Source organism: Rana temporaria, chromosome 3 (assembly GCF_905171775.1).
Source record: "Rana temporaria chromosome 3, aRanTem1.1, whole genome shotgun sequence".
Classification (NCBI taxonomy): Eukaryota; Metazoa; Chordata; class Amphibia; order Anura; family Ranidae; genus Rana; species Rana temporaria.
Window position 1 is genome coordinate 88,871,937 of NC_053491.1, and position 19,239 is coordinate 88,891,175.

The 19,239-nt window shown below is 45.5% G+C and overlaps 1 protein-coding gene across 14 annotated transcripts in view; it reads left to right on the forward strand.

Moving 5' to 3' along the window:
• The first annotated feature begins 441 nt into the window (after window positions 1–441).
• The window catches only part of AP3B2 (adaptor related protein complex 3 subunit beta 2), a 129,038-nt gene continuing 110,240 nt past the window's right edge, over window positions 442–19,239 (forward strand). For 4 of the 14 annotated variants that reach the window (XM_040342896.1, XM_040342897.1, XM_040342898.1 and 1 more), the window contains exon 1: window positions 17,027–17,460. In XM_040342896.1, coding sequence (XP_040198830.1) covers window positions 17,237–17,460 — 224 coding nt within the window. In that variant the 5' untranslated portion in view covers window positions 17,027–17,236. Of the gene's footprint in view, window positions 643–17,026; window positions 17,461–19,239 lie in introns of those variants that run through there. The other 10 variants (XM_040342900.1, XM_040342901.1, XM_040342902.1 and 7 more) reach the window with 5 other exon arrangements.

Sequence of the window (19,239 nt, forward strand, 5' to 3'; positions counted from 1 at the left end):
GCCTCATCAGTGTCGTATATCAGTAAAGTCTCATCAGTGCAGCCTCTTAAGCACATTAGTGAAGGAGAAAAATATTAAAAACTTATTTGCAACATTTTATGACAAAAACTAAGAAAAAAAAAATTTCAATTTTTTTTTTGATTATTATTATAATTATTATTATTATTGTTATTATAAGAAAACTTTATGGTCTCAAAAAAAGGATAAATGGGTTCAGTGCTGCAATTGTGATTGAAAGTGTGAGAGGCTTTCAGCTGGTCTGACCAGCTGAAGTGTCCAGTATATAAAATGTTCTGTGAAATGTGATTGGTTGTCTTCCCATATGTGGGATTGTGATGATTGGATATCCCCATCATACATTCCCATCATTTCCCGATCACAGCTGAGCGCACGGTGGCCGAGTGGAGGTGCAGTGACAGGCAGTGCAGGGGTTAAGTGGAGGGGGGGCTGAAGAACGGAGCAGAATCACCTCCTCCCGTGACGTCATCACAGGCTGTATACTGCCAGGCGCTGTCCGCACACACGGTGCTGAGCCATGTCCGCCAGTCCGGGATACAGCGAGGAGAAGGGGGGAAGCCTCGGGGAGCCCGAGTACGGCCAGGACCCGGCCAGCGGGGGAATCTTCAGCAGCGATTATAAGAGGTGAGAGAGGGCTGTGTGCCCGGAGAGGACCGCCATTGTCATAGAAGGATGGAGGGAGGGGGAGGGGGATGAGGTTATCTGTGAGCACAGGAGAGGGGGCAGGGAGAGCGCTACATCCAATCATGGCACACACATGTCACCTCTTCAAGGGGGACTCCACTCTCCATCATACCGAGCCTCTGCCTGGCATTGGACAGTCACCACATCCATTATTATACAGACAACATGGGCCTGATCAATACAGCAAGGGTTACCATCACTTCCTCCATTATAAGTATGAGGATCTCCATAGAGAGACACGGGCCTGATCAATACAGCAAGGGTTACCATCACTTCCTCCATTATGAGGATCTCCATAGATAGACATGGGCCTGATCAATACAGCAAGGGTTACCATCACTTCCTCCATTATGAGGATCTCCATAGAGAGACATGGGCCTGATCAACACAGCAAGGGTTACCATCACTTCCTCCATTATGAGGATCTCCATAGAGAGACATGGGCCTGATCAACACAGCAAGGGTTACCATCACTTCCTCCATTATGAGGATCTCCATAGAGAGACATGGGCCTGATCAATACAGCAAGGGTTACCATCACTTCCTCCATTATGAGGATCTCCATAGAGAGACATGGGCCTGATCAATACAACAAGTGTCACCATCACTTCCTCCATTATGAGGATCTCCATAGACAGACATGGGCCTGATCAACACAGCAAGGGTTACCATCACTTCCTCCATTATATGTATGAGGATCTCCATAGAGAGACATGGGCCTGATCAACACAGCAAGGGTTACCATCACTTCCTCCATTATATGTATGAGGATCTCCATAGACAGACATGGGCCTGATCAACACAGCAAGGGTTACCATCACTTCCTCCAGTATGAGTATGAGGATCTCCATAGATAGACATGGGCCTGCCGCCTGATCAATACAGCAAGGGTTACCATCACTTCCTCCATTATAAGTATGAGGATCTCCATAGATAGACATGGGCCTGATCAATACAGCAAGGGTTACCATCACTTCCTCCATTATAAGTATGAGGATCTCCATAGAGAGACATGGGTCTGATCAATACAGCAAGGGTTACCATCACTTCCTCCATTATGAGGATCTCCATAGAGAGACATGGGCCTGATCAATACAGCAAGGGTTACCATCACTTCCTCCATTATAAGTATGAGGATCTCCATAGAGAGACATGGGCCTGATCAATACAGCAAGGGTTACCATCACTTCCTCCATTATGAGGATCTCCATAGAGAGACATGGGCCTGATCAATACAGCAAGGGTTACCATCACTTCCTCCATTATGAGGATCTCCATAGAGAGACATGGGCCTGATCAATACAGCAAGGGTTACCATCACTTCCTCCATTATATGTATGAGGATCTCCATAGATAGACATGGGCCTGATCAATACAACAAGGGTTTCTCCATGTTACACCAGTATGAAGATCTCCATGGGAAGTCATGGGACTGCTGGGACTGATATCTGTAATCAATGGGGAAATAATCAACACAAGGGGGTTGATTTACTAAAGACCAATAGGCTGCGCACTTTTTCAAGTGCAGTTGCTCCAGAGCTTAGTTTTACTTTGCAAAGAACACCCAATCACATGCAAGGAAAATAATAAAACGAAATGTTTGCTTGCACCTGATTGGACGGTAAAAGTCAGCAAAGCTCCCGCTCATTTACTAAGTTCTGGGGCAACTTCACTTGCAAAAGTGCACAGTTTATTTGCCTTTAGTAAATCAACCCCATAATAACATCGCAGGTCTGCAGTCAGTGAAGGGAATACATTGTGTCCCACAGAATGTTACAAATTGGTAACAGAAACAATTTCTGGATTATAATGTATTCTAATGATAGCTCTGTTGCTACAATTAAACATAAGAAGAGTCTATTGTACAATCACCGCCAGGCCTAGGTCAGATGGGTGAGCTCGTCTTCCTCTGTTGTTGCTCTAATAATAGGACTTCAAGTATAACTAAAGCCAAGCCAAACAAGGGTTTGGATAAGGTGGAGATGGATTAGAACCCCTGTCAGTTTTTTATTGCTGTCTGTGTCCCTATTGTGGAGATTCACCCTCTCTATTTGTCTTGTTTACCATTATGAAAGTGAAAAGTAATAGAGGGGAAATTATCCAATGGGAACACTAGTTCTGGTGACCTGGGGGTCCCCAAGGAATTCCCTTTATTTACAGGGATTTCCTCTCACTTCCTGCTTGGCTATGGGGCAGGAAGTAAAGGGAAATCTCTGAAAAGGGACACAGATGGCAAAAAAAAAAAATATGACAGGGGTTAACCCTCCCTTGCTCTATCCAAAATAAAAAATAAAGTTTTGCCCATAGTTCTAATTTCACTAACACCTTGAAAACGCTGGTGGAACCGCACGTTTGTACCCACCCCCTTAGAAATGCGGCAAATTGCGTGACGTCCTTGCGGTGCCATTATCTATAAGTGGCACCCCAAACACGGTGTGATTTTGGAACATTTGTCACATGACAAAGTGAGTGAAAAACATGCTAAAACACACTTCGCCATATACGCCTCAGTGCCAAAAATTTGGTGCATGATTTTCTATGGCACAAGTCAATGGGCTCTCACGCTAAAATGCGCAGAGCGTAGCTTTAAACTGAGCGATGGCGTCTCCAGTAAGTCTTCACACGTTGTATGTAGAAACCAACATCTGGTTTTTGCATGGTTTTAGGCTTGTGCATTTTTGTTTTATCCAATGGAAAGCTAGTTACTAGGATGAGGGGACAGTTCTTAGGTGGGAATTGGCACAGAAACTGCCCGTTACATGCATTTTTTTACAGGCCTTCCAATTGAAGTATATTGTAGCCAAACACATCGTGCCCACAATCAGCTTCTGTAGTTTTTCTGAGCATTGATCAACAGCACATTACGTGCACGTGATTCTAAAAGTTCATTTTTTTTGTAATAATAAACATGTCATACTTACTGTACCTTCTCTGTGCAATTGTTTTGCACAGAGCAGCTTCCTCCTCTGGGATCCCGCACTGGCACGCCTGGCTTCTCCCCCATTCCGAGTGCCCCCATAGCTAGTTACTTGTTATGAGGGCACTTGTGCGGGCTCGATCCCGAGCCAGGATGTGTGTGTCTATTGACACACTTAGTGTGGCTTTGCCCCGCCCCCCGCTCCCTCCTCACAGCCAATGGCTGCCACTGCTGTTTCCATGACCTGTAAAGAGAGAGCAGCAATGCTTTTCTCGGGTACACCACTAGACAGAAAAGACAGTACTGCTCTAACTTAGTAAAGTCATACAGGAGCAGTTGGAGATTGTGATTTGATTGTACCTGGAGGAAGATTCACACAGACACCTCCTCCATGCCTTGGCCTACTGAAATAATAAACATGTTATACTTACCTGCTCTGTGCGAGGGTATTGCAGCCCCCTTTTTTTCTAGGGTCCCCTGCTGGCGTTCTCAGCCCCTCATTTTCTCTGTGTGCCACCAGAGGAAGCTGCTTTCTATGGGGGCACACATGCAGGCTCAATCCCAGGCTGGGCTGTGTGCATTTATAGACACACACAAAGTGGCCCTCCTCACAGGATTTGACTGACAGCAGCAAGAGCCAATGGCTCTCACTACTCTTAGGCCTCGTACACACGTCCGAGGAACTCGACGGGCAAAACTAATCGTTTTGCTCGTCGAGTTCTGTGTGAAGCAGCCGAGGATCTCGGCGAGCCAACTTTCCTCATTGAACAACGAGGAAATAGAGAACATGTTCTCTATTTGGCTCGACGAGGAACTCGTCGGCTTCCTCGGCGAAAGTGTACACACGGCCGGGTTTCTCGGCAGAATTCAGCTCCGATCGAGTTTCTGGCTGAATTCTGCCGAGAAACTCGGTCGTGTGTACGGGGCCTGAGTCAAGCTTGTGAGAGCCAAGAGAAGAACTGCACAGATGGGACAGCGCTGGATCAATAGAGGTATCAAGTATTTAGGATGAGGAGGGGATGGAAATGAACAGCAACTGGAAAGTTTTTTTACCTCAGTGCATAGAATACATTAAGGTAAAAAACCTTTTTGACTTTAGAACTTCGTTAAAGTATAACTAAAGACAAAACCTTTTTGTTTTAGATAGAGTGGAGATGGATTAGAACCCCTGACAATTTTTATTGCTGAGAAAATCGCACATTTTTGGTTTACACCAGAACAGGGAATGGGGACACTAGTTGTGGTGACCTTGGTGACACTCTGGGATTCCCTCACTTTCCTCTCACTTCCTGTTTTGGCTATGGGCCAGGAAGTGAAATCTGAGGAAAATCACCCCAATGGGATACAGATGGCAACAAAAATCTGACAGGGGATATAACTTCTTCTTAGGCTCCGTTCACACTTCTAGGATTCGACTTGTAAGACCAAATGCCATGCATCTTTATGAGCCGTTCCAATTTACAGGTTGCTGTGACTTCAGAAAAGGTTCCTGCACTACTTTAAAGCGACTTTATTGTGGCTTCAGTGCCAGAGAGTGTAAAATACACATCAAAGTCGACTCCAAGTTGCACTGAAAAGCGTGTGACTTTGGAGTTGGCTAGTGTGAACCGAGCCTTACTCTATTCAAATAAACCAAAAAATGTGCCTTTAGTTACACTTTAAAGTTTTGTTCTTTTATAAGGTGTTTTAAAGAATTATCTCATCAGCTTTCCTTAGTATAGAGAACACTTTGCTACAAAAAAATTAAAGCCCAGATTCTCAAAGGAGATACGACGGCGTATCTCCAGATACGCCGTCGTAACTCTGAGTCTGAGCGGTCGTATCTATGCGTCTGATTCATAGAATCAGTTACGCATAGATTTCTATTAGATCCGACCGGCGTAAGTCTCTTACGCCGTCGGATCTTAACTGCATATTTACGCTGGCCGCTAGGGGCGTGTACACTGATTTACGCCTAGAAATATGTAAATCAGCTAGATACGCAAATTCACGAACGTACGCCCGGCCGACGCAGTACAGATACGCCGTTTACGTTAGGCTTTTCCCGGCGTAAAGTTACCCCTGCTATATGGTGGCGTACATGCGGCGTACCAATGTTAAGTATGGACGTCGTTCCCGCTTCGAATTTTGAATAGTTTACGTCGTTTGCGTAAGTCGTCCGTGAATGGGGCTGGACGTCATTTACGTTCACGTCAAATCCAATACGTCCTTGCGGCATACTTTGGAGCAATGCACACTAGGATATTCCACGGACGGCGCATGCGCCGTTCGTGAAAAACGTCAATTACGTCGGGTAACAAGTTATTTACATAAAACACGCCCCCCTGTTCCACATTTGAATTAGGCGGGCTTACGCCGGCCTATTGACGCTACGCCGCTGCAACTTACGGAGCAAGTGCTTTGAGAATACTGCACTTGCCCGTCTAAGTTGCGGAGGCGTAGCGTAAATAGGATACGCTACGCCGGAACAAAGATACACTATTCTACGAGAATCTGGCCCTAAAGCTGAAAATAAAGTCCTCCGGGTGCAGTCCAACTGCAAGGATTAACTGCTTGTTTATAGATAGGTGATGGGGTAAAGCAGGTTTACCTACCCACAGGCTGCTTTGCGCCATGCTCTCCCCAGCAACATGGGGACAAGGTGCTGTGGGGGTGTTGAGGGCATGTGGCTTGTAATGGTTCTGTGGAGGGGGGTCTCGTTCATTACCCCCCCCTTTTGCTGACCTGCCAGTCATGATAAAGGTCTGGTATGGATTTTGTGTGGGCCCTCACGCTGTTTTTTAAAAAAAAAATTGGCGTGTTATTTTTATACATAATTGTCAGCTTTTTTTTTTTTACAATAAACTGTCAGTGGGGAAGCCTGCTGACAGCTGATGAGTCATCGGTTGTTAAGGATGCTGTGGCCGGCTTCCTGGTCCGCTACCTAGCAACCAGCATTAGCAAAAAACAGCCTGGGATCCCCCGACCTCCAGGCTGTTTTTTGACAAATCCCAGTCTGCTCCTTAGCAACCAGCTCAATGCGGTAATTACCGCTAAATCAAACGAATACCGCGTTCGGTCTTTAACTGTAAATTCTTAGTGAATTGAACTTTTACAACTGATTAACTGCATGCGGTATTTTACTGCATTTTATTTGCCATTATTTAACTCTTAACTAATCGACCACAATGTGACACTTTTGACACTTTTTTGGGAACCAGTGACACCAATACAGTGATCAGTGCTAAAAATATGCACTGTCACTGTACTAATGACACTGGATGGTAGGGGTTAATATAAGGGGTGATCAAGGAGTTAACTGTGTGCCTAATGTGTGCTTGGTTACTGTGTGGGAGTTGCTTGTACTATGGGAAGGCAGAGATTCGTGTTCCTGCTTTGCAGAAACACAAGATCAATACCTTCCCTACTGACAGAACGGCAGTCTGCTTGTGTCCTGAACGATCGGCGGGTCCTGGTGGACATCGAGTCTGCCGGACCCACTGATTGGCTCCCGATGTGTCTAATCACAGCGGGATTCCGGCCCCAGACCCAGAAGTGCAGGACCTCTACTAGGTACAATCTGAGGGGCAGATCCACAGAGATCTGCACCCGCGCAGCGTATCAGAGATACGCTACGCCACCGTACCTTACCTGGCTTTAGTTCGAATCCTTAAAGATTTCGCGCCGTAAGTTACGGCGGCGTAGTCTATCTCTGGCGGCGTAATTCAAATCGGCGATTAGGGGGCGTTTCATTTAAATGAAGCGCGTCCCCGCGCCGAATGAACTGCGCATGCGCAGTCCCTAAATTTCCCGCCGTGCATTGCGCTAAATGACGTCGCAGGGACGTCATTTTTTTTAACATAGACGTGAATTACGTCCATCCCGATTCACAGACGACTTACGCAAAAAAAAAAAAAAATTCAAATGAAACGCGGGAACGACGGCCATACTTAACATTAACAAGTCTAACTATACGCCGCAAAACACCAGCTTTAACTATACGCCGGAAAAAGCCGACTAGAGACGACGTAAGAGAATGCGACGGCCGCTCGTACGTTCGTGGATTGTCGGGAATAGCTAATTTGCATACTCGATACGGAAAACGACGAGAACTCCACCCAGCGGACGCTGAAGTATTGCATCTAAGATCCGAAGGCGTACGAAGCCGTACACTTGTCGGATCTAACCCAGATGCCGTCGTATCTTGGTTTGAGGATTCAAACCAAAGATACGACGCAGGAAATTTGAAAGTACGCCAGCGTATCAGTAGATACGCCGGCGTACTCGCTCTGTGGATCTGCCCCTGACAAGTTAACTGCCTGGGGCACGGAAACGACATGTCCCAGGTGTCGGGCAATAAGATCTGTACGTTCCTGCGACAGTGATTGGACTGACAAAAGCCCAGGCGCCAGGATGCAATTTCTAGTCGCCATGGTGACCTGACACCCGGGATTTATCAAGCTCTGTCCTAGACAAAAACAAGCAGGTAACCCTTTCAGCCCCACTGCCAAGGAAGACTTTTACTTTTCCCGGAGTTGGGCTTTAAAATAGGACCAGTTTGGGGAGCTTACCACCTAAGATCCCTAACTCACAAACTAGGGGCCAATTTAGGTAAGAACTAATTAACCTACCAGCATGTCTTTGGAGTCAACCTAATTGCATATCGCAAAGGTTCTTGTAGTAGAACTCCACGTAAAACTTTTAATTTTGGTTAGAGTGGAGAAAAGTTTATACTTTGCAAGGTTTTTATAGTTATATGTGTCACCTTTGGTGGGATTTTCTTTCATTTCCTGTCCCAAAGACACTACAGGAAGTGCATAGAAAACATGCTAATAAATGGAAATCCTGCTGTTGACATTTGTCACTGTTGTCCTTAGTAGAAGATATCCCTTGGGTGACAGCTGTAAAATTTAGTATTTTCCTTACTTTGTCCACCAGAACAAATACTGAGCGTACCAATCAGGACACAGACAGCAGTAAAACCTGGGAGAGGTTCGCTTGCTCTGCACCTCCTGCAGTCATTAAAAAAGAACCTTGGGCCGGATTCAGAAAGCACTTACGCCGACGTATCTTCTGATACGCCGCGTAAGTGCACGGATGCGCCGTCGTATCTCTGCGCCTGATTCTTAAAATAAGATACACCTGAATTTTGGCTCCATCCGACCGATGTAAGTCTCCTACGCCGTCGTATCTTGTGCGCATATTTACGCTGGCCACAAGGGGCGCTTCCATTGTTTTACGCGTTGAATATGTAAATGAGCAAGATACGCCGATTCACAAACGTACATATGCCCGTCGCAGTAATCTACGCCGTTTACGTAAGGCGTACGTCCGGCGTAAAGTTAAGCCACTTAAAGCAGGTGTAAGTCATGTTAGGGTATGGACCAGGGAACAGCCGTCGTATTTTACGTCGTTTACGTAAGTCGTACGTGAATGGGGCTGGGCGTAGGTAACGTTCACGTCGTAGGCATTGAGCCGTCGTATCTTAGGGAGTATATGCGACGTGATTCTGAGCATGCGCCATTCGTTCGGCCCTTTATTTACATGGGGTCACACTTCATTTTAATAGATGACGCTCACTTACTTCCTACTTTGAATTAGGCGGGCTTACGCCAGCCAATTTACGTTGCGCCGGCGCAACAAAGGGAGCAAGTGCTTTGTGAATACTGTTCTTGCCTCTCTATGTTACGTCGGCGTAGCGCATATGAGATGCGCTACGCCGCTCTAAAGATGCGCCGATCTACGTGAATCTAGCCCCTTGTGTTTTTTTTTAAGTGAATGCAAGGCACTCTGGGCCATATTCTCCTAGATTTCCCGCGGGCGGCGCCTAAGCCATTTACACTCCGCCGCCCCAACCTACAGGAGCAAGTGCTGTATTCCCCAAACACTTGCTCCGTAGTTTGGGGCGGCGGAGTGTAAATGGCCCGGCGTAGCCACGCGTATCTCCAAGGGGGCGGCTTCTATTTAAATTAAGCGCGCCCCCGATTCTAACGAACTGCGCATGCGCCGGGCTTAAAATAGCCCAGTGCGCATGCTCCAGTTCTCGGCGTAAAACGTCAATGACGCCGACGTGTGCGTCATTGACGTAAAGTCGTATTCAAGAACGACTTAGGGAAACGACGTAGCCGACAGAAAAACACGACGCGGACCCGACGCCATCCGTAACATGGCCTACGTGGGACTTGCGGAAATTTACCCCTCATATAGCAGGGGTAAGTTTACGCTTACGCAAACGACGTTAGCGACGGTTACGCGACGCGAAATCGGCGTATCAGGCTCATTTGCATAAACAAATGAGACCTGAACGTAAATGCCATCTAGCGGTGACCGGGGTAATTATATTTAAGATCCGACAGTGTAAGTGTATCTATGCGAAAATGATTCTAAGAATCAGTCTCATAGATACACGGGCCAAAAAAGAGAGATACAATGGAGTATCCTGAGATACTCCATCGTATCCTTACTCAGAATATGGCCCTCTGTGATTGGAGGAGATGAGGATAAGCGTCACAATCTTCCCTCCTCCAATCACAGAACACCTTGCATTGAAGAGAGTAGTTTCATGAATGGAGGAGCTCTTGAGTGACCCACAGTGCTCAGCGCTGGAACTACAAGTCTAAGCACCAAAAGGAGACTGCTGCCTGGGGAAAAAGTAAAAAAACGCTGCGGCAGCCAGAGAAGGGGCACACATGGATAGAGCTAACCTATTTTTACTGCGCAAATGGCTGGAAATCAATTTTTGCCGTACTTCAGCTTTCACTGGATTACTTTTGTCATGTATCCTAGTATCCTTGTCACATAATGAGGAGTGCTGACACTGCAGAAACTTGTCAAAGGAAGTTTTTTCTCAAATGTATAAATCAAATTTATGAAAGAAAGTTTCTCCTTTATTAAAATAAATAAAGACTGTATCTCAAGTATCACCTTTCCTCCAGATTCAGGGGGTGACATCAACATCCACGGACAATATCCTGGGAATGCTGAGTACCAGGGCTGACAACCTCCTGGAACTTTTTTTTATGAATGAATGAATGAAAAACTTATAAAGCGCGGCGCATGCGAACTGAATCGCTTCTGGGCGCTAGTTGTTCGTGTCTCATGACATCAAAAGAGCAGAGTTTTGATCTGTCTTCTGAAAGTCAGGTGGTTTTCCTCCAACCGAATGCTGGTTGGTAAAGCGTTCCATAGTCTAGGACCCTGAAAAGCAAACCTTCTTTCTCCTTTGGACTTGTATTTGGTTTTTGGTACCCTGACCAGATTTTGGTCGGTGGATCGCAGAACGCGATTCGAATTGTGAGGTTCTATCTTGTCGCAAAGATATTGCGGAGCCTTCCCATGGATGCACTTATGTGTCAGGCAGAGTGCTTTAAATGCAATTCTGTCCTTTACTGGCAGCCAGTGAAGGGTTCTCAACGAAGGTGAGATTGATTCCCATTTTTTTTCCCCAGTCACCAGACGGAACATTTAAAATTTACTGACTACACATATTTTTTTACTGACAACCTGAAATAATGACAGAACTCCTATTAGAAACGAAAACAATTGATATTTAAACAGTATAAACACAATCTGTAAACACTGACATTACCCATAACAGTAATTGGCCTGGTTTACATTTAAAAAGTCAACACAGCATGACAAATTATAAGCCACCCTGTTGGGATACAGCATACAGGTGAAAAACAAGTTCTGTTATGCATGCCAAGGAGAGCAATGGGCATGACCAGATTGCATCTAATAGTGGGAGTGGCCTAAAGGAGAATGATTTATTATTCCTCCCACTGATACCAACAATAGGGCACTATTCCTCTAACTGACACCAATTAAGGGGGGCTCTATTCCTTCCATTGATATCAATGATGGGGCTCTATTACTCCCACTGATACCAATGATGGGGCACTATCCCCACTGACACCAATGACGGGGCACTATTCCTCTAACTGACACCAATAATGGGGCACTATTCCTCCCACGGACCCAATGATAGGGCACCGTTCCTTCCATTGACAGCAATGATGGGGCAAAAATAAAAACTGTGCTATTCCTCCTTGTCACACCAATGATGGGGCACTATTCCTCCCAACGATACCAATAATAGGGCACTATTCTTCCCACTGACACTAATAATGGGGCACTGTTCTTCCCACTGATGCCAATAATGTGGAATTGTTTACTTCACTGATGCCAAGACATTTTCTTTCTCCACATACCACCCAAAAAAAAAATCCTGTATGAGCACTTCCATAAGCTTTACATAGAAAAGCTTTGTTAAAATCCTTGTAATGTACACAGATCACCCAGAGAGGAATGTTTTTTTTTCTCAGCAAAAGTGGAGTTACGCTTTAAGCTGTGTACCAAAGTTACATATAAAATAGTGATTTTTTCCTTTAATGAAATGCAATAACTCGAACTGTCCACAAGATGGTGCTGTGCAGACATACAGGGACAAATCCCTGTTCTATGTGTACATTGTAGTTACTTTTCTTAGATCTGTATTAGGAGCAATAAAAGATGTAAAATATCCATCATTCCTTATTGGTCAGTGAAGCTGTCCATGAAATTTTTTATTTTAAAAACATTCTTTAAAATATTGTTTTTTGACTGTAGTGACTAGAAAATTGAAAAGAGCAGGACGTTTGACTCGAAGGAATACAATTCTAACAGTGATTGTGGTTTTTGCTTGGAAAATCTATTTACTCTAAAATCAAATGTTAAAAGAAAAAGTTTTTGAAGTACTTTCAAACGGCATTCCTCATTTCATCAAAAATACTAATGAAAATTTTTGTAGGAATGTTCACACAAATGTTGGTTCTAAATGCCACTACTGACTGTAGAGCAGGCATGTCCAAAGTCCGGCCCACGGGCCAAATGCGGCCCCCCCCTGTTGATTTAATATGGCCCCCCTGGGGATTTGGATATATATATTGTTTGTGGCCCCCAGGGTTTTTATTGGCGCTGCCTTGGAGGGGACAGGGAGGGGGCAGGACGGGCGCCGTCAGATTACATGAAGAGAATCTCCTGTTTAGTCAGCAGCGTCTGTATTGGAAGTCCCGTCTCCTGGGATGCCATTGGATGACTGTTCTGTCTATCATAGGAGGCGGGACTTTGTATTAAAGAGGCCACAGTGTAAACAAGAGATTCTCCTGTTTGTAATCTGTCGGCACTCGTCCCGCCCCCCTCCCTCTGCCCTCCGAGGCTGCAGATGGGCATCGATCAGGCTGTACTGATGGCAATGGTAAGGCTGCATTTATGGCACATGTGAGGCTGCATTAGTTGCAATGGTAAGGCTACATTCATGGCAATGGTGAGGCTGCATTCATGGCAATGGTAAGCCCGTGCGTGTTATACGCCGATAAATACGGTATATCCAAATAACACGCCCAAGCTCATCCTTAGTCCTAAGCAGCACTCTGGGATTCGCTGTATCACTCGGCCCCGCCCCCCGGCGCGCCACGTCATGCTGTCACACTTTGAATGACAATTGCACGGTCATAATACACTCTATCCATATACAATTTGTGTTATTTCTTTTGGTGGTATTTAAAACACTGCTGTTTTTTTTATTTTTTGATAAACAAACAAAAAGCAAAAAAGCAAAAATTTGAAAAACAAAACAGTTTTCATAGTTTGTTATAAGATTTTCTAAACAGGTAATTTTTCTCCTTCATTGATGTGCGCTGGTGAGGCTGCACCGATGACCACTGATAGCACTGATAAGGTGGAACTGGTGGGCACTGATTGGTGGCAATGATGGGCACTGATGAGGACAGCACTGTTCAGGAGGAAGTGATAAGGCTGCACTGATAGGTGGCACTAATGGGCACTGATAGGTGGCACTGAGAGGCGGCACTGATAGGCGGCTCTGATGGGCACAGATAGGTGGCACAGATGGGCACTAATAGGTGGCACGGATAGACACTGGTAGGTGGCACTGATAGGTGGCACTGATGATGAGGCACTAATTGGCAGCACTGATAGGTGGCACTGATGGGCACTAATTGGCAGTACTGAGAGGCACTGGTAGGTGGCACTGGTGGGCACTGGTTAGCAGCACCGGTGGTCACTGTGTGGGACTGATGCAGGGGTCGACAATATCCGGGCGCCAGAAATTGTGACCTGGCGCCCGTGACCACCGGTAATTGAGGCCGCGGCTTTTGCGGCCTACAAGGCCGCGAAGCCGCGGCCTCAATTACCGGCCGCCGCGGGCCCGCTGCGATCGAGCGGCAGGGGAGGGAGGTGGGGGCGCACGGAGGCACAGGATCCTGTGTCTCGTGCGCCCCTACGACGGCCGGTAATTGAGGCCGCGGCCTTGTGAAGGCACAAGCTCTTAGTTCTGTGAGCTGGCGCCATCTGGTGGTGGCCGTTGGCATTACACGTTAAACAGCAATTCTGTGTCATTTTTCACTATTTTCACTGCCATCTCCTTCCCTCACATTAGAACCCCCAAAACATTATATATATTTTTGATTCTAACACCCTAGAGAATAAAATGGCGATCGTTGCAATACTTTCTGTCACGCCGTATTTGCGGTCTTGCAAGCGCACTTTTTTGGGAAAAAAATACTCTATAGCTTCTGGGCATGCGCGGGTGTAAAAACGTTGTTTTAAACGTCGTTTTTTTGCTACACACGGTCAATTTCTGTGAAGTAAAAAACGACGTTTTGAAAAACGACACATAAAATTGAAGCATGCTTCAATTTTTTTTTGTTGTTTTCACAAGACATAAAACAACGTTTTCCCCCACACACGGTCATTTAAAGTGACGTTTTTAAAAACGTCGTTTTTTTTTTCATCACATAAAGTGATGGTGTGTACGCGGCATAAGCTGCTTGAGAACAGGGACTGATATGACTATCTAAATATGTAACTATATATATAAATATTGCACTGCGTAAATTGTCTGTGCTATATAAATACCTGTAATAAATAGATATCCATTCACCTCAAAACTGATTTCTTTAACCTAATAAAGGGAGAAACTCTTGAAAGCTTTTTCCTAACGGCTCAGTTTACCTTTTCCAGAAAATGGCCCTATGCAGTCAAGGGGCCATATTCTTAAAGAATTTACGCCGGCGTATCAGCAGATACGCCGACGTAAGTCAGATTCTAAGGCCGTCCTATGTTTAATGCCTAGTACACACGATAGGATTTATCCGCGGATACGGTCCTCCAGACCGCTTCCGCAGATAAATCCTCTGAGGAGTGTACACACCATCGGATCGAAATCCGCGCCGAATTCCCATCGCGATGACGTGTCGCGCCGTCGTCGCGATGATGACGCGGCGACGTGCACGACGCTGTCATATAAGGAATTCCACGCATGCGTCGAATCATTACGACGCATGCGAGGGATGGGTTCGGACGGATCGATCCGGTGAGTCTGTACAGACCACCGGATCGATCCGCTGGAGCCGATTCCAGCGAATAGATTTCTTAGCATGTTAAGAAATTTTTATCCGCTGGAAATCGGTCGGCCCGAAATATATCCGCGGATAAATATCCGCTGGATCGTACACACCAGCGGATCTATCCGCTGAAACCGATCCGCGGATCAATTTCAGCAGATCGATCCTCTCGTGTGTACGGGGCCTGAGTGTATTCTCAAACTGAGATACACTTAAACATGCCTAAGATACGACGGCCTGCGCCGTTGTATCTTAGGCTGCAATATCTACGCTGACCGCTAGGTGGCGTTTCCTTTGCGGTCAGCGTAGAATATGCAAATGACTAGTCACGCCGATTCTCTAACGTACGCTTGCCCGTCGTAGTGATTTTACGTCGTTTCCGTAAGCGATACGCGGCGTAAAGATAAAGATGCCCCCTAGGTGGCGTACTCAATGTTAAGTATGGCCGTCGTTCCCGCGTCGAAATTTGAAAATTTAACGTCGTTTGCGTAAGTCGTCCGTGAATGGCGATGGACGCCATTTACGTTACCGTCAAAACAAATGACGTCCGTGAGACGTCATTTAGCGCAATGCACGTCGGGTAATTTACCCGACGGAGCATGCGCATTACGATCGCCTAATTTAAATGATCCACGCCCCCTACCAGGATCATTTGAATTAGGAGTGCTTGCGCGGGTGGACTTTATGCTACGCCGCCGCAAGTTTACAGGTAAGTGGTTTGGGAATCAGGCACTTGCCAGTTAAACTTGCGGCGGAGTAACGTAAAGGACATACGTTACGCCGCCGGAGATATCTAAGAATATGGCCCAAGGGCCGTAAAATGTTCATTAAATCTAACCATAGAAGATGCTGGTTGAATGGAAAAAAAAAAAAACTGCTGGTTGAATTTTTTTTTTTCCGTTCAACTTTGGCCAGCTTTACTGAAAATGTTACTAAACTGTTTAACTTGTTTTCACTGTTTTATAATAGCTTCTGGGGGCCCCTTGACTGCACAGGCTATTTTCTGGAAAAGGTGACCTCAGCCTTTAAAAATAAAAAGTGGCATAATAAAAAAAGTTAGAAGTTTCCGTGCCACGGGACCTATAGTGTGTACCACCTCCACCTCCCGGGGTTTATAGAAAGATGACACTATACAGAAGCTGGATAATGTTACTGCTCCCAGTTGCTGGGGGACCAGCAGTGTGCATCAGAACAGGGAGCTTTCTGTAGTTGTCTTTGCACAATACATTCCCCTCCCCCGCCTCCCCCCTAATAGCACCCTTTAATTTAGCAGCTACTAAAAAATAAATGAAACATTAGCGAAGCAGCAGGGCTAGACAGGGGAGGAGATGTGCGGCATGTGGGAGTCTGAGAGCAGGCAGTGGGGTGTGTAGCACATCATCTACATATTCTGTATTCTAGGCTGAGTCATGTTGTCGGAGATATGCTCCAGAGATGTGTGAGTGTGGGAGGAGCGGGGAACTGGAGGAGGAGAATGACCTGCAAACGTGGCTCAGAAACTGACTGAAACAGGACCAGCTGCTTGAAGGAAAGGAAAAAAAGGGAGTGCGCCTTACTATGTGATGGCTGAACGTCTGCCCAAGGCACAGAGCATGTCACCGAGATAGCGACAGGCTGGGATGATCCATAGGAGAAGAGCTTGAGGAAGAAGCAGGGTTGCAATGGATAGAATGACAGCAGAGGTGATAGGTGTGAATGTAATGAGATAGGAGAGGGGCAGGGAAGAACCAGGAGGGAGGAGGTCTACAAGTTGACCACCAGTATAAATGGTGGATGTGCTATGCAGAGCACAGGTAGACATATTAAATCCTGTTTCCTATAGGAAGCCCCTTAATATGGTCCTGGAGCCGTATTTGGTCCCTGTTGTAGATGTATCGACATTCTTGAAAAAGTTACGTATGCTTAGTTTGGCATAGCCTATATACGAGACCATTGCTCTACTGGACAAGCCTGACCACTTGACACGGGACGGGTATATAGGAACTACCTCAATCCTTTGGAAGTAACAGGACTGCGATCATTCTTCAGGATTTTTCTTCAGGAGTTTCCCGGATCTCTTGGACCACCACCTCTAAGCCCCCAAGGCCACGGTCTGAATACTTCTACTTAATCTGGACATCCCGTACACATTCCTGTGATTATATCGGACATTTGTTTTCCTATTCAGGAGCACACTTGTGGATCGTGTCCTGAGTACAGCCATCTTGGTGCCTCTATTTACACTTTTCCAGCCATGAAGCCTGTACAGAAATTCTTGCAATTACCGCTGACGGCTGTGAATATGGTAAAAAATCACAGGAAGCAAGAGGCAAAAAGCCCCGTGTTGTCCCCAGGCGCGGGTGTCCAAACTTTTTATAACGCACTGCAAGCCGATGAGCTACGACTTCTGAAATCCCAAGTTAGCGAACCCAGTGTGGAAAACAATGGATCCAGCAGCAACCCCAGTCAGCCCGTGCGGTATGGAGCCCCTGCACTACCTGGGTGTATGTAGGATCAGTCTGGGATAACGTTATTCACTTGTAGTTAAAAAAAATACCTGCATGGTTAGCAATGGTAGACGCCATCATTGATACAGCACATTTTATTGTACTCATTTGTCGTACAGTACAAATATACATTTGTTAGGCACTGCTCAGCATGCGCCATCAAATGTGAGGCCTTAAAGGGGTTGTAAAGGTTTGTTTTTTATTTTCTAAATTGGTTCCTTCAAGCTAGTGCATTGTTGGTTCACTTACCTTTTCCTTCCATTTCCCTTCTAAATGTTTTTTTTCTGTGTTTGAATTTCTCACTTCCTGTTTCTCCTCAGAAAGCTTGCCCCCATCATCCGAGCCGTTCTGACTGGGGGTTAGTCAGCGTGCTCGCCCCCTCCCTTGGGACTACATCCCTGCGGGAAGATTTCCCTTCTAAATGTTTTTTTTCTTTGTCTGAATTTCTCACTTCCTGTTTCTCCTCAGAAAGCTTTCCACCATCATCTGAGCCGTGGAAAGTCATTTAGAACAGCTTACTGAACACCTTACTGAGGAGGAACAGGAAGTGAGAAATTCAGACAAAGAAAATAACATTTAGGCTTCATTTCCACTGGCATTTTTACAGCCACTCTTGTTAGCCTGTTTTACAGCTTAAAAACGCCTGTCCATGTTTATTTTGTAAAAAAAAAAAAAGCAGCGGTAGCGGTTTTGAGCGTTTTCGCGCGTTTTTTAACGTCTGAAGTTTTTACAGCTCTACTCTGGAGCTTCAGAACGCCCTGGTCCTGCGTTTTTTTTACAGCTCAAAAACGCCTATGCCATTTGCAGCTCAAAAATGCCTATGTGGGAATGATGCCATAGAATAACATGGACAGTTTTTTTTAAGCTGTAAAAAACGCTCAGAAAAGTGGCTGTAAAAAACGCTCAGTGGAAATGAAGCCTTAGAAGGAAAATGGAAGGAAAGGGTAAGTGAACCAGCAATGCACTAGCTTAAAGTAACCTATATAGAAAATAAAAAACAAACCTTTACAACCCATTTAAGCTAGTGCATTGTTGGTTCACTTACCTTTTTCTTCGATTCCCCTTCTAAATGTTTTTTTTCTTTGTCGGAATTTCTCACTTCCTGTTCCGCCTCAGTAAGCTTGCCCCCATCATCCGAGCCGTTCTGGTTGGGGGTTAGTCAGCGTGCTCGCCCCCTCCCTTTGGACTACATCCTTGCGTGGAGACGTTGTGGTTCACTTAGGAGGAACAGGAAGTGAGAAATTCAGACAAAGACATTTTTTTAGAAGGGAAATCTTCCCGCAGGGAAGGGAGGGGGCAGGCATGCTGACTAACCCCCATTCAGAACGGCTCGGACGATGGGGGCAAGCCTACTGAGGAGAAACAGGAAGTGAGAAATTCAGACAAAGAAAAAAAAACATTTAGAAGGGAAATCTAAGGAAAAGGTAAGTGAACCAACAATGCACTATCTTACAGGAACCTATTTTGAAAATTAAAAACAAACCTTTACAACCCCTTTAAGCCGGCCATACACCAGTATAATTTCATTTGAACGTTCTTACGGAAATTCTCTTGCTTGTCATTTTGCCATCATTGAGTAAACTAATTTCATTTGAAAACTTCATAGGTTCCTGCAACTTAAAACGAAATCCCAGATTTTTAAACAGGTTTGTTTTGTGCCTATCACCTGCTTATTACAATATGGGGGTTATATACGAAAGACAAATCCACTTTGCACTACAAGTGCAAAGTGCACTTGAAATTGCACTGA